The sequence below is a fragment of the Pollachius pollachius genome, assembly GCF_949987615.1.
Source record: "Pollachius pollachius genome assembly, chromosome: 1".
Taxonomy (NCBI): domain Eukaryota; kingdom Metazoa; phylum Chordata; class Actinopteri; order Gadiformes; family Gadidae; genus Pollachius; species Pollachius pollachius.
The window spans coordinates 7,808,929-7,823,466 of NC_136934.1; the positions used below are offsets into that span (position 1 = coordinate 7,808,929).

Sequence of the window (14,538 nt, forward strand, 5' to 3'; positions counted from 1 at the left end):
CAGCAGCTTTTTTGCAAAAGGCTAAAATCGTCTCCAGTGGCTCCTCCACAGCATGCAACATCCTTGCTCCATTAATTAGCTTTGTAATATTTAATATATATACACATATATATATATATTCAGAAGGTACTATATGTATATTACATGAGAAAAAATGTGAAACCACTGACAATTTGCTCACATTCCAATTTAGCAATACGTGTGTTTTTATCTCCGGGACGATACAGAGAGCACGATCATAAAGATAGCGGGGGACAGTTTCACAACGGCGGTGTCTCTCGTCGTGACTGCATCATAAACATCTGTCCTCTCTGTGTCTCTTCTCCGTCACCCGCCTCCCCCCCCCCCCCCCCCCCCACACAGACGTACGAGCGCCAGTTCCGGATGCCAGAGCAGCAGAGAGAGGGGGGGCTGCTCCAGCTCCTGGGAGACCACCCTCCTCCTCCTCCTCCTCCCCCCCCCAAACACCAGCCCCGCGGGCCCACGCAGCACGCACACGCACTCCCGCACGCCGCGCTGCCGCAAACCCAACACCCTCTCACGCAACATTCCCAGCACGCTTTGGCCCACCAACACACGCTCGTCCCGGAGTGGAGCGCCCCGTCTCCGGCGGGGTCGGCCCCCCTGGTCCACTCCATGGACCCCGAGCACCTGAGCGGCCTCCTGTCAGCCGGCAGGGCGGGCCCCATGATGGACCAGGGTTCCCTGTTCTCACCGACGCCGGGGCAAAGTCCCTCACCTCAACGGTCGTTGACGCCAGACCTGCCGTTGCCCGTGGTTACCGACGCCAGTATTCTCAACCTGACCTCGCTCAGCAGGTGAGCACATTTCCATAGATGGTTTTTTCGAGGTAATCATTAACTTCGACAACCTTCACGAAAGGGAGAAAAGGAGAAAAGAGATACAACTATAAAGATCTAAAAAGTGATAGGACGATTCGAGGTTCAGTTCAGCTCCAGTGTGCTTTGGTTTAGTTCTGTTTATTACGTTATGTAGGACTCTAATGAAACATGATTTGCTAAGCAGTTTGCATATCTCTGTATCTCTCTCACTCGCCGCTCTACCGTGTGCTTGCCTTTCTCCAGTGGGAGGGGTGTTGGCGTTCACGAGGTCAGCGAGCAGGTATTTGGCAACGTCAAGAGGAAGTACGGCAAGAAGGACTCCCAGAGGACTGTGGGTAATCCCTATCAGAATGAAACGAATTGGGCAAGGCAACCAGAGAGAGGCATGGAGAGTTCCAGTGTGCCAGAGGCCAGGCAGAAATACGGCCCAGGCGAGGCCGCCGAACATGAAGGAAGGGAGGAGAGGAAGAAAGAGGAGAGGGAGAGGGGGCCTGCCAGGAGAAGAGGAGAGGAGGAAGAGCGAGGGATGCCCGTGCTGTCCGACGAGGGCAAAGGAAGGAAGAGGCGGCGGAGGAGGTCCTTCGACGAGTCGTACTCTGTGGAGGACGAGTCGGAGCAGCCGCAGGACTCCGACATCCCGGAGAAGACCCAGCTGGGGCCGTCAGAGGCCAAAGTAGCGCACAAGACGGATGCTCACAGACATGAATCCCGATTTGGCAGCCAGGCCGAGGTGCAGGGGGAGAGGCCAGAGAAAGGAGAAAGAGATAAATTCGAGAAGAGGGACAAGGGGGACGATGCGGACTCCTTGTCGAGTATGAATAAGGCTAAAAAGAATCCAGTGGGTCGTCCCAAAATCAGCACAGACCCCCACAAACACAGAGAGGTTCATAATCATCATACCACCAGCCCGTTTCTCAACATGAATCATCAGATGCCCAGTCCACACTCCATGCCTAGCCCTAGATCAAACTTCAGCCCTAGCCCTAGGTCAAACTTCAGCCCTAGCCCTAGGTCAAACATCAGCCCTAGCCCTAGTCCTAACCCCAGGCCGAGAGCTAACCTTAGCCCAGGTCCCAGTCCTAGTCCTAACCCTAGACCGAGAGCTAACCTTAGCCCAGGTCCTAGCCCTAGTCCTAACCCTAGGCCTAGAGCAAACCTTAGCCCGGGTCCCAGCCCTAGTCCCAACCCTAAACCTAGAGCTAATCTCAGCCCAAGCCCAAGCCCCAATCCTAGACCTAAAGCTAACCTTAGCCCTGGTCCAAGCCCAAGTCCAAATCCTAGACCTAAAGCTAACCATAGCCCTGGGCCTAGCCCTAGCCCTAATCCTAGGGCTAAAGCTAGCCTTAGCCCCGGCCCTAGCTTTGTGCTTAACCCTAGACCCAAACCTAACCATAGCCCTAGTCCCAGTCCCAGCCCCAGTCCTAACCCTAGACCAAGAGCTAACCTTAGCCCAAGTCCTAGTCCTAACCCTAGACTGAGGGCTAACCTTAGCCCCAGTCTGAGCCCTAGATCCATGTCGGCCATGAGTCCAAGCCCCAGCCCATGTGCCAGCTCCAGATCGAGCCCCTGCTCCAAACCAACCAAGACAAAGGACAGATGGTCGTACCTGAAGGCCAGAAGCCCCTCTAGTCTCACGCCACCTCAGAGAGACCACCGCAGCCCTCTGTCCAGCATGGCGGAGCCCCCTTCCGCCTTCCCCATCACCCCCTCCAGCCCCCTGTACACCAACACCGACAGCCTGACCGTCCTCACACCCGTCAAGAGGAAACGGGGAAGGCCCAAGAAGCAGCCCCTGCTCACCGTGGAGACCATCCACGAGGGGACCTCCACCTCCCCTCCGAGCCCCCTGGCACAGGACACCCTGGCAGGCCTGAACCGCCGGAGAAAGACCCACACACTCGCCGCCCTCGCCCAGCTCACCTCGTCCGGCGGTGGGGTCAACTCCAACGGCCTGAAGCTGAAGCGAGGCCGGGGACCTGCGAGGCCTGTGAGCAAGCTGAAGCTGGGCAAGGTGCAGAGCATCCTGAACGAGATCCTGTCAGGCTCCAGTCAGAACGGCGCCCTGTCTCTGAAGTCATCCTCCGCCCCCGTCACCTCGGCCATGAGCGTCGTGGCGTCGACCATCGAGGCCCGGCTGGGCACTCAGATCAACGTCAGCAAGCGGGGGACCATCTACATCGGGAAGAAGAGGGGGAGAAAACCCAGGGCCGAAACGCAGGGCTCCAGCCACCCCAGAGCTACGAGGGACATGGCCTCAATGCCGTCCAGCCTCTACGAGAGCCTCCTAGTGCCTTCCACATCCTGCTCTCCCAGCTCCAGCGTCGCCTCTCTGAGAGCCAGCCACTCTGACGCCACCATGCCCAGCCTGCAGCCCATCTCAGCCTTGCCCTCCAAGCCAATAGGACGGAGCTTCCTCTCTGGAGGGTGGAAGCTCTCTCCGCCTCGTCTCCTCGCCAACTCACCATCCCATCTATCAGAGGTCGCCTCAGTGAAGGAGGTGACCCTGTCGCCCATCAGTGAGTCTCACAGCGAGGAGACGATTCCCAGCGATAGCGGCATAGGAACGGACAACAACAGCACCTCGGATCAAACCGAGAAGGGGCCGGCTTCACGACGCAGGTAAAGTGTACAGTTACAACTTACCTTGAGCTAGTCATCGACATTCACTCCCCGAGTTCGGTGTATGTGAGAGAGATCTCTATGTATGCAGTGGTCTAATGGTTTCCTGGTGTGATCTGCAGGTACTCTTTTGACCTGTGTGGGTATGAGGCCGCGGAGGCTGCAGCCCTGGAAGCGTCCAGCAGAGGCAGCAGAGTGCGTTGCGAAAGACAAGTAGCCGCTGACAACTTCCTATCGCAGCAGGAGAAGAAGCAGAAGCACCACCGGCGCAAGAGAAAGGGCCTGCAGAGCAGAGACCACCTGCACTTCCTCTCTGAACTCGAAGAGGTCAGTAAAAACTGAAAATGTCAAGGGGTTTCTCATGTCAACACAAGTGTGTGCAATGAAAAGGCTCATGATAGAAGTGATATTCGTTTCATCACTCGTGCTCTTTTTCCCCCTTTAATCCTATCCTAGGTGGTGGCCAAGTTCCAGCAGCTACGCATATCTCACCGGCGCTTCAACTGCTACCCCCAGCACCCGTACCCCTCAATATTCCGGCTGAACTTCCACCATTACTACCCCCTCAGCTACAACTCCTACCCCTGCGATTCCGGCCAGTACCTCCGCAGGAGCGCCGATCTCAAGGCCAAGAGGAGGCGGGGCCGGCCGGCCAAAGCCAGCGAGCCAATCACATCCAAGCTGCCTTTGGTCCAGGGCTACGGCTACCCGCTGGCGGGGGGGAACTACTATGCAGCACCCTACGCCATGCCTTACGCACAGCCCCTGAGTCTGGGCTACTTTCCCCCCGCGCCCCAGCTCTACCTGCCCCACCACTCGCTAGGCCCCAGCCCCCCGTCTCCCTTCATGAGACCGGCCGTGCCCCCTCCCAAGGTTTTCCACTCGGCGGGACATTCCAAGCTCCAGGCGGCGGCCAAGCTCCGAGGGTCCAGCGGCCCGCTGCAGGGCTCCTCCGGGCGGGGAGAGGGCCTGGGATCCCTGGGCGGCGGCGGCGGTGGCGGCGGCGGTGGCGGCGGCGGCGGCGGCGGCGGCGGCGGCGGCGGCCTTGGTGGAGCCCGCCTTCACAAGAGGAAGCACAAACACAAACACAAGCACAAGGACGAGCCCATCCTGTCCCCCCGAGACCGGCAGGACCTGGGCGGGCTCTTCAGCGGCGCCAAGACCAACGCACGCCTCGGCATGATGAGCAACCGGCGGGAGACGGCCGGGGGCCAGGGAGCGAACAAGAGGCCGGAGAAGCAGAGGGGCGGCATCAGGGTCTCCAGCCTGGGCTCCCGGCTGGGGATGTTTGAGTCGGACCACCTGTCCTCCTCTCGCTCTCTGGGCGACGGGCCGTTCCGCTCCCACCAGTCCGGCCCGCCGGTGAACAGCTTCATGGGGGGCTACGGGGGCCCGCAGCAGCAGCAGCAGAGGCCAGAGCTGGGCGCAGACCTCTTCATGAGGTCCAGGGAGGACGAGTGCAGGGACGGGACCAGGAAGAGGGGACTAGCGGTGTTTGGAGAGCAGGGGGTGATGTCGTTCCAGAACGCCAGGCAGGAGTCGGGACAGATGAACCAGTGCTCCGGTCCTACTCTCACTGGTGAGTGCTGCTCCAGTTGGGATCCCTGTTAGTTTTTTAAATGATTATGTCAGTGTGGGACTCGTATAAGATCTCCATTAGCAACCGCAAACACTACGCCCATGGTACGTTATGGCATTTTATTTATAGGTACTTTTACATTGAATCAGTGTGTTTTAGTTTATTCTGGTTAGGTATTTTTATGCATCTGCATTGTATATCTTGCTCTGTATAATAGTAGAGGTTCTGTAATACAATGTGCAGAATAGAATAGCTTGCAGGTGAGTGTTATAAATTTAGCTGTGAGCCAATTAGCTGGAGGCTGTGCATAGCATTAATAAATCCTGCATTTTCCTGCGCTAGACAAAGAGACAGGTTGTCCAAAATGTGTATTTTGGTAGATTGTGTTTTTTCGCTGTCTTGGAGCACATCTGGCTAGAGAGGGAAAACGTAATGCATGGATGGAGACGACTATAATTCACCAATCTCTCCCTCCCTCCCTCCCTCCCTCCCTCCCTCCCTAGCCCTCCCTCCCGCTTCTCCTGCCAATGCCTGGACCAGAGATATATTATTCACACAGTGTGATTTATTTTCTACAGACACACCGTAAAAGGCCGTTGCCTGTGTTAAAAGAGTTGGCTGGCAGCCAGGGGTTTAATGACTGGGGCCTAGTCCAGTGATGGGGAGGAGAAGAAGCCAGGGGCTCGGTTAGAACACACCCCCACCCCGAGAGGATCCTGAGCGGATGATTCATGTACTACGCCCGCCCCCCTCCCGGCCTCCCCCCACCAAACCCACCTCCCAGCTCCTGTACCAAATCCACTCGGCCCACTTCCATCCCCCCCACATACATTTTTGGCATACTACCTTGGACGCCCCTACCCTGGAGATGGCCTCGCCACGCATTTAGTTTTTTGCTCTCCTTCTTGTCCTCCCTGCCACACTCCCTCTCTCCCCTCCCCCCCTGCTTTCCTCTCCTTCCCTTATTCCTGTTCCCTTTTAGTCATTCCCTCTTCTCCCATCCCCCCCTCCTCTCCCCTCCCCTCCCTCCCTCCCTCCCTCCCTCCCTCCCTCCCTCCCTCGCCAATCCCACAGCCCCCTCCCTTCCTCTAGCATGACTTACTGCCTCGCTTCGCAGCCTCAGCCCAATTAAAACACAAGCACGCGTGTACACACACACGCACACACGTGCAGATACACACAAGCACATACACACACACATATCCACACACACTCAAACACAAATGCAGATACACACTCACACACAAACCAACACCAGCCACACATGAAAGCACAGAAACATTATCGCACACATGGATACATGTACGCACACGGGCAACGTGCGCACAAACAGACACGTACTCACACACGCACACACAAGATTATGCACAAAAATAAGCCTACACACACTATCACACCTGTGCTTCCCATCAATAACATAGTCCAATGCCGACAGAGATTTGAATTTCATTTAAGTCTTTGGCCATGCAATTAAGTGTGCTTAATCAGTCTTTACTGGATTTGCAATGACTGAATAAAATGGTGTTATTGTTTAGCAGTGTTTCTGTGTGCACATGCATGTGTTTGTTTGCAAACTTCTATACATCCGGTAACACGGTGCAAGTGTGTGTGTGTTACTGTGCATGCCCGGGTGTGTGTGTGCGTGCGCGTGTGTGTGTGTATGTACGTGTGTGTAAATGTGTGAATCTGCATAACTGTGTGTATCTTCATACCTGTGTGTGTGTGTGTGTGTGTGTGTGTTTGTTTGTGTATCCGCTAATCAGCAGGATTTGCTGCATCTGACAGTAATCTCTCATGTATTCATTTACATAAAAAGACGGTTGTCTTCTCTTCTAAATCAACAAGAGTAATTTTCTTTGTGTGGAATACAAACAGCCCCCCCCCCCCCCCCCCCCACACACACACACACACACACACACGCACACACATGCGTTTACCTGCCTTCTTCCTAATATTATAACATCACGGCCCGCTCTATTAAAAGCCTGCCCTGAGCCATGCTGCGGCAGCCCGATACGTGTGAGTGTGTATTGGCGTGTGGGAGAGACATCCTGCTCCATAGAGAAACAGGTCCTCAATAGTCTCTACAGTGACATGCATACTGCTGAAGGTCACTGGTTTTATGTTCACTGTATGCAGCTCATAAATTCCAGCAAGCGTGTGTGTGTGTGTGTGTGTCTGTGTGCGCGAGTGTGTGTGTGTGTGCGCGCGCGCGAATTTGTGTGTATGTGTGTGCGCGAGTGTGTCTGTGTGTGTATGTGTGTATGTGTGTGTGTGTGTTTGAGTGTGAGAGAGGGAGAGAGAGAGCCAGGGGCCGGGTGCCTGCCTTTAAGTGTGTGCATGTGCGCGTGAACTCGTAAACCACCGCTACTTAGTGATCACCACCATTAGAATGATTTCACTGTCTTCAGCCTGGATTCTCCAGACAAAATGAGACCGTGTTGCAGGTTGCACATCTTAAGTGGAGGAATTAAGCCAGCCCAGGCTCTCCTGCGCTATCCTCCTGTTTTGCTAATTAGCAAGCTAACTTAGCAACGTTTAGCGCTAAACATACATTGAGACACATTCCTTAATGGTCTTTCTTAACGGCATTAACCTCTGCTTTGGAAGGAGTCCATTAATCCGACTGCAGAATTATAAAAGCCTGCTACACTATATCATTGTGATCTGGACGGGATTGAGGGCAGAGTAAGAAAGAAGGGAGGGGAAGAAGGAGGGGGGGGGTGGTTTTGAATTCCAAAAACCCATGAGGGGAGAAAAGAAAATCCCGGGAAAAATCCCAATAAGCATGTTGTGTGCAGACGGCTTTGGGACTGTGGTGGCTGATTGTGCTTTTCCTCCATTTTGGCTGCAGCTTCAAGCTGAGCATCAGGAGCCTTGGCCAGGCAGAGAGGAGGAGGAGGGAGGGGAGGGCGGGGGGGAGAGAAGGGACAGGGATGGGAAACAAAAACTGAAGAAGAGGGGGCTTTTCTAACCAGAGAAGAAAATTCAATGGGGCCTTCTTTCCAACCATGAGTCGAGCCATGTGGCATTTTGAACCATGTGGCATTTTTTTTAACGCCAGTTAACGCAATAAAGAAAGAGTTAGAGAGAGAGATAGGTGAATAAAGGACATTTTCGGGGTGTATTGCCCGGTTCACCCCTGTGAAGGAAACAATATGGTTCCTGTTTCTTCTTCCCAGCCTTACTCTTATTCTAAATCTAATATATACACACCAAGGAATTGTGGGTGTCTCTGGGTGAATGTGTGTATGTGTGTGTGTGTGTGTGTGTGTGTGTGTGTGTGTGTGTGTGTGTGTGTGTGTGTGTGTGTGTGTTGTGTGTGTGTGTTTGTGTGTGTGTGTGTGTTTGTGTGTGTGTGTGTATATATATTATTGGCAGGGAATGTTTTTGGATGCAGAGGGTCATTGTTGGATAAAGACACAACACATTAAATAGCTGAAGGAGGCATTTCTGATGGTTTCCTGCTGGTAGAACAGGATTTCCTCTCCGCTCTCTAGCAGACAATTACAGGATGGGATCTCCTCTCCTGGCTCAGCTGGGCTTTGAAAGACTTGCATGAATGTGTCGAAATTAGCAGGAAGCTGTTGAAGTGAATAAAGACGTTCTCTACGGGAGCTACAGCGCCTTCGTGTTATTCTGAAGTCGTTCCTTTTGGCTGCCTCTCTCAAGGAATCCGCCGTTTTTTTCCCCCTCCCTCTGTAGATCTTAGAAATGTGGTGGGTTGTGCTCAAAACGCAAAGCTTAATTTCCATGTTTCCCTCTTCTTCTTCTTCTTCTTCTTCTTCTTCTCTTTCTTCTTCTTCTCCTTCATCTCCTTCTGTGGTCTCCTGTCTCTCTAACCAGGCGTGCCGGGGAAGCGGCGCTACAAGCGGCGGGAGGTGGAGCAGATCCAGAAGGAGGTGAGGAGGATGTCCTCGCTCTCCAACGTCCTCAACTCGCAGAGGAACTTCGAGCACGTGCAGAAGATCCTGCGCGTCAAGCGTCTGCAGCGGCAGGCCAAGACGGGGAACAACGTGGTGAAGAGGCGGCCCGGAAGGCCCCGGAAACAGCCCCTGCCCGAGCCGCAGGGTTACCCCGCGGGTCTGAGGGCCCCCGGCGGCGGGGCCCCCGGCGAAGGGCCCCAGGGGAGGACTCTGGGGATGCCCGTCCTGGAGAGGTGTGTGGACCTGCCGGGGAGACTGGGCCAGTACGCCGGCCGCGACTCGGTCTCCGTGGCGATCGAGTCGGTGGTGCACGAGTCCCGCGCGGTGCCGTCTAAACGGCGAGGCCGAGCCAGTCGGAGGGACGAGCTCTGGGATCCCTCCAGCCAATAGGACTGTAGCTGGGCGGGGCTCCGTGGCCAATCACAGGGCGGGACACAGAAGGGGGGTCGTTTTGTGTTGTTGAGAAAACCCTAGCACACCCAGTGTCCTTAACGCTCCTCAGTGCACTTTGGCTCGGCTTGGCCCCCGGCTGAGGACCGAGGCGGCGCAGCGAGGAGCAGGAGGAGGAGGAGGAGGAGGAGGAGGAGGGGAGGAGGAGGTGGCCACGCCCGCAGTGACTCTCGGGCTCCGCTGCTATCTTCTGCTCTTGAGGCCTCCTCCAGAATCCACATAATATGGCACTATACGGTACTTTTTGATTGAAAAAAACGATGCTATAAACGCATGAGGTACTTTTGGCGGTGTGAGATACTCGTGCAGCGACGCGTACGGTACACGGCGTCACTGTGTGTGAGCGTGGCGTCGTCGGCCCACGTCTTTACCAGCAGGGGTGGGAGGGGGAAAGGGTTAACATGATACTGTGCAGCTCGGCTTACTGTATTGTTGCCTTTTTCTGAGGAAAACGTTTCAAAAGGAAATCTGGGATAGTGCGATCAGGGAACAAAGGTGAGTCAGCCACCTCCCCCTGTGTCCAGCCGCCCGCGTGTTTGCTAGTGCTTACATCTGTCCTGGTGGGCCTGTCAAACCCCCACCTCCCGGTTCCCCACCCCCCCGAGCGATCCCCCCCCACCCCCCCCTCATCCTCGCCCGTTCACCCCTTCTCTCCGTGTTTCTATTCCACAAACTTATTAGCAATTACCAAATGTGTTTTTCCTCCCTCAGCTTTTGCTAGCTCCATTAACGCCCCCACTACCCTCGCCCCCCCCCCAGTTGACTATAGGGTGTGTAGGGCAGATGGGTGACTGTCCCAGACTGTACATAGAAACAAAGTCCACTGTTCCCTTGCCTTGTTCTGTGGGAAGCTAGCTCTCAGCGCGTTGATGGTTATCTGTCTGACACGGAGTGGCTGTACCTTGGCTCAGACAACAAGAAGAGTATTATTTCATGACCAAAAACACAGGGGCGACTCAAGACAAGTTTGCTTTTTTTTTTTTTTTGTTGAAAAAAATTAACCGATCCATTTATTAATGTGTTCATTCATTCGTCACTCATTCATTCATCGATAAGCTCAATGATGTGTTTATTTCCAGGGGGCAATGCATGCAAGGATTATCAGGCATATCGTTGGTAAACCTTTTGACTGGTTTAATGCACTATGAAAAAAAACGTACACTTACATCAATCAAATGCAGCACTTACATGCTTGTTTCAGCCTTATTTCTTGGCCCTCCATTACGGGGGGTATACATTAATTTAATCAATTTGTATATGCAGGCTACGCAGCCAAAAGCGTTAAACCTAAGCCCAAATCTAAATTAACATTGGAAAGTTAAGATGAAGATGGCTCATGTATTCAGTGTTTTGGACAGTTGGCGTCCTGTGACTCTTACTCATTGGAGCGAATGCTGTTGTCTGGGAAAGATCTTGTTCATGGAAAAAACTCAAACTTAAGTATTTGCATTCAAAAACCAAAGTCTGAAATCGTGTTTAAGTATGTATTACCTAACGCGGTGTTAAAAACAGAAGTTTGACAAACTCACTTACCCAATAGCAAAAAGAAAGAACCATCCTGTTAGCATTGTAGAATGTACTAAGCTTGGATTTTGTATGCTGATATGCAAGGTTGTGGTCGAGCTTCACACAGTATCTGCGGCCTCGGAAAGCGGCCGGTACATAATATACCTTCACACATACGCGTCAAGTATTTTAGAAATTAAGCAATGGGTCAGTATTTCTCTAAAGAACTGTGTGTAGTCGGTGGCTGAAGTATCAAGACCTTCTGTGTTGCAGCAGTTCTAATTGTGCCTTATGTTTCTTTCTCTCCTCCCATTACATTTCACCCAGAGAGAGTCTGGCGACATGCCCCGTCACATCAGTATTTGGGGATGTCTCGGTCGCCAGACTCCCGGGGACTGACTGTTTCCCTTTTCCCAGCCACCACTGAAAGACAGCATCCCCTCTCTTCGACAGAAGGGGGTGGGCGTCTGTCTCTCGGGGTCCTGGCGTGCCGCTAGTTGTCTGACAGGTTTCACCCAGGTGTCACTATGAAGACAGAGCTGTTGACAATGATGTGGCGGTGGGCCAGTCAGCAGGGCCTCTCTGTATAAAATACTCATCATGTACAGGCTTAACATTAACCATAGGGTTCTTAAAGAAACCGGGCGCAAAGTGTCTAGAGAGGCTGAAGGAATAAATGAGCAGAGCAAGCCCCCAAAGTGTCCACATGTCCACTCTGTTTGAAATATTGACAAACTATTCCTTATTGTACAAATATATATATATCACCAGCTCTGCCCAGTATTTTACCAGTTTCAGAGGAGGTTGTCATGGCAACCTTGCTGTCTTACACTGTTGTTTGCTATGCATCAGGCCAATGCCTGGCAATGACCCTAAAAAGGAATTTCTCTTCTGGGTCCACCTTTCAACAAAGACAAATAAGTGGTCTTATTTACTGAATAAAAATGAAATGATGTAACAAGAGTTGTGAATAATACCAGTAATAACTTGTAATAAGTTGTGCAGAAAGTGACTATCAGTTCATAGAAAACTATAGTGACTGCAGCCTGATGCAGTACAGCCTTAATCAGTATTGAAGTGTTGTTGTAAATAGTGTTAGTACGTCCATTCTGCCTGCATGCATACCGGTTCACTCCCCAGTTCAGTTCCCCAGTAGGACCACCACACTCTGAGAAAACCACACCCCAAATAGTGTCATAAATACGTTCACAAGTTATCCTGCGAAAAAGCTTCCAAACTCGGATTCGGTCATCGCTCCCTTTAAATCGGGAACTCTAAACGTTGGTTAAACACGAAAAGGTCAATTTGCCTTATCACGATATATAAAAGTCGACGGGGCTAGTGCTTAATTCACCGCGTGACTGGAGACCAGTGTTATCTCTCTTCAGTCAGTGGCTTCGCTGCAGCAGTCTGGGAGAGTAGAAAAAAACAACAAACATGAGCAGATGAGATGTAGTCAGAGGACGTGGCCAAAAATACACTTGTCCTTCCGTCGAGAGTAGGTGTTAACCTTGCCTGACAATAGAAGGCTTCCCTTTGTCTGGTGCAGTCTGTTGTGGTCTAGAAGCGTGGTTTGTGAGTCTATGGGTATCTCAAGCCCCCAAACTGTGGTCACTTCATGGTCTCTTGATGCTAGAGGTGAACTCTCCACGGCATTCCCCGTCTCTCTCTCTCCCTCTCTCTCTCTCTCTCTCTTTCTCTCTCTCTCTCTCTCTCTCTCTCTCTCTCTCTCTCTCTCTCTCTCTCTCGCTCGGCCAGTCTCCGTGTGCTTCTACCAGCCAATGCTCTGGTGCCTTTTCAAACACTGACTAGTATTGTCCTGTTTCCCGCTCTTTTCGTCGCTCTATTGGAGAGAGACATCGGTCCGGGCCTGTGGATGGCGGTTGGCAGCCGTGTTTTGTCTCTACGGATATGTTGAGAGATCCAGTAGCTCGGCTTCCCTGAGTCACTGACTTATAGCCCCCTCGCCCTCCCCCAACACACACACACACACACACACACACACAAACACACACACACACCTAAATGCTCGCTCTCTCTCTCCAGACCGCTGGAGAAACGATTCTCGCTCAATCCGTCATTAGGGGCGAATTGACTGGTGTCTAGATTTATCTGTCAGGCGACCCGCTCCACTATGACCGTTGACGGTTGAGACTCAAAGGGCACCGAGGTTGTGAAATCCATCTTCCTGCGAGTGGCGTGCTACTGTGAGTGTCCTCCGGTTCCACAGGCAGTGAGATTTTAATGTAACGCAAGAGCTTCATCAGTGTACATGTAGTCATTCTCATAACATAAACGTTACATTTCTAAGCTATAATGTCGTTCAAAGCTGAAAATATGCGGATGAAGCATTGAGAAAACCAATAAATGTACTTTTTGCAAGAGCACAAAGTGAGCTCTTTTAACAGTGTGGGCATATTTTAGTTTGTATACATAGTGTATTTGAACCTTTTTCTAGAGTGGGGTTTCACTTTATTTGCATGCTCACCATGATTGTATGCATAAATATTTTAGACAAGCTGAAAGTTCAATTTCAATTCAATTTGGAGCAAGACTTGTACATTGTTTGATATGTTTCTTTTTGTATTAAATTTTTAATTCATGAAGCATTTTTGTACATTGTATGAATATAAAAAATGCAAATATTTGACATTTGACATATAGAGTAAATACTTAGATGTGCATGCATATGCATATATCCTTCACGGTGTGTATGTGTAAATGTACACATATATTTTGTATTCGCATTTGCTTGCATACAGATATATGTCTTAAGCACATATACATACAACATATATGTATATTCATGTCCGCTGGCATGCTTTTGATCATGTTTATCTTTCATGATCTTGTAGGATTATTTTGTTTTTGTTTTGTTTTGTTTTGTTTTGTTTTTGTTTTTACTCCTCCGAAAGAAAAAGCTCGTTCTTTTGCTACCATTTTGTTGGCCGGCAGCATTGAGCACTTACTAAGAAGAATTACAGTTGAACTTGTTCATGTTACCCATTGTGTGAAATAATAAATGACCTTATTGAAAGCTGCTGGTTAATGTGACTTTTTATGTGTGTGTGTGTGGGTGTGTGTGTGTGTGTGTGTGTGTAAGAGAGGGGAGAGTTCTGGAATGCTGACATCTCATAACACACCTTTGCACATACAGCCCAATGTGGAATTGGAAGAATTATAGTTTAATAAGAATAAAATGTCTGCTAATTAAAGCTCGGAGGAAATAAAACTTTAATAAGACAAACATATTCCCCACAACCTTGAGTGTTTGTGTGTGTGTGTGTGTGTAGGGGGGAGCGAGTGGACGGATGGCGTAATAAAAAAGTCTGCTTTCCTACGCTGGTGGGTGTGTGCTGGGCTGTGCACATCACACGTGCACACACGCGAAGAGTATGATGACGGCAGGGTGTGCTATGGTGATGACACACTGGGTGGGTGGGTGTGTGGGAGGTGGTTGCCGTGGGTGACTGCCTCCTCTTCCCCTCCTGCACGTCGTTCTGCCATATAGAGTGAGCTTGACATTACAGGGAATCCTCTCATTATCCTACAATCTACTCACCCCAGCTCGTTCACACACACACACATGCGCACACTCCCACACTTCCCCGTCTCC

General features: G+C 51.5%; 1 protein-coding gene across 1 annotated transcript; it reads left to right on the forward strand.

Moving 5' to 3' along the window:
* The first annotated feature begins 372 nt into the window (after positions 1-372).
* On the forward strand, positions 373-13,925 carry setbp1 (SET binding protein 1). The gene is made up of 5 exons (XM_079736831.1): positions 373-818; positions 1,086-3,461; positions 3,584-3,788; positions 3,918-5,040; positions 8,887-13,925. The coding sequence occupies exons 1-5, from the start codon at positions 385-387 to the stop codon at positions 9,354-9,356; spliced, it is 4,608 nt and encodes a 1,535-aa protein (XP_079592957.1). The 5' UTR covers positions 373-384; the 3' UTR covers positions 9,357-13,925.
* Positions 13,926-14,538: the final 613 nt, after the last annotated feature.

Coding starts and splice junctions, on each gene's coding strand:
- setbp1 (XM_079736831.1), top strand. CDS start 385: ATGCCAGAGCAGCAGAGAGAGGGGGGGCTGCTCCAGCTCCTGGGAGAC. Junction 3,462..3,583: donor GGGCCGGCTTCACGACGCAG/GTAAAGTGTACA, acceptor TGTGATCTGCAG/GTACTCTTTTGACCTGTGTG. Junction 5,041..8,886: donor CTCCGGTCCTACTCTCACTG/GTGAGTGCTGCT, acceptor CTCTCTAACCAG/GCGTGCCGGGGAAGCGGCGC.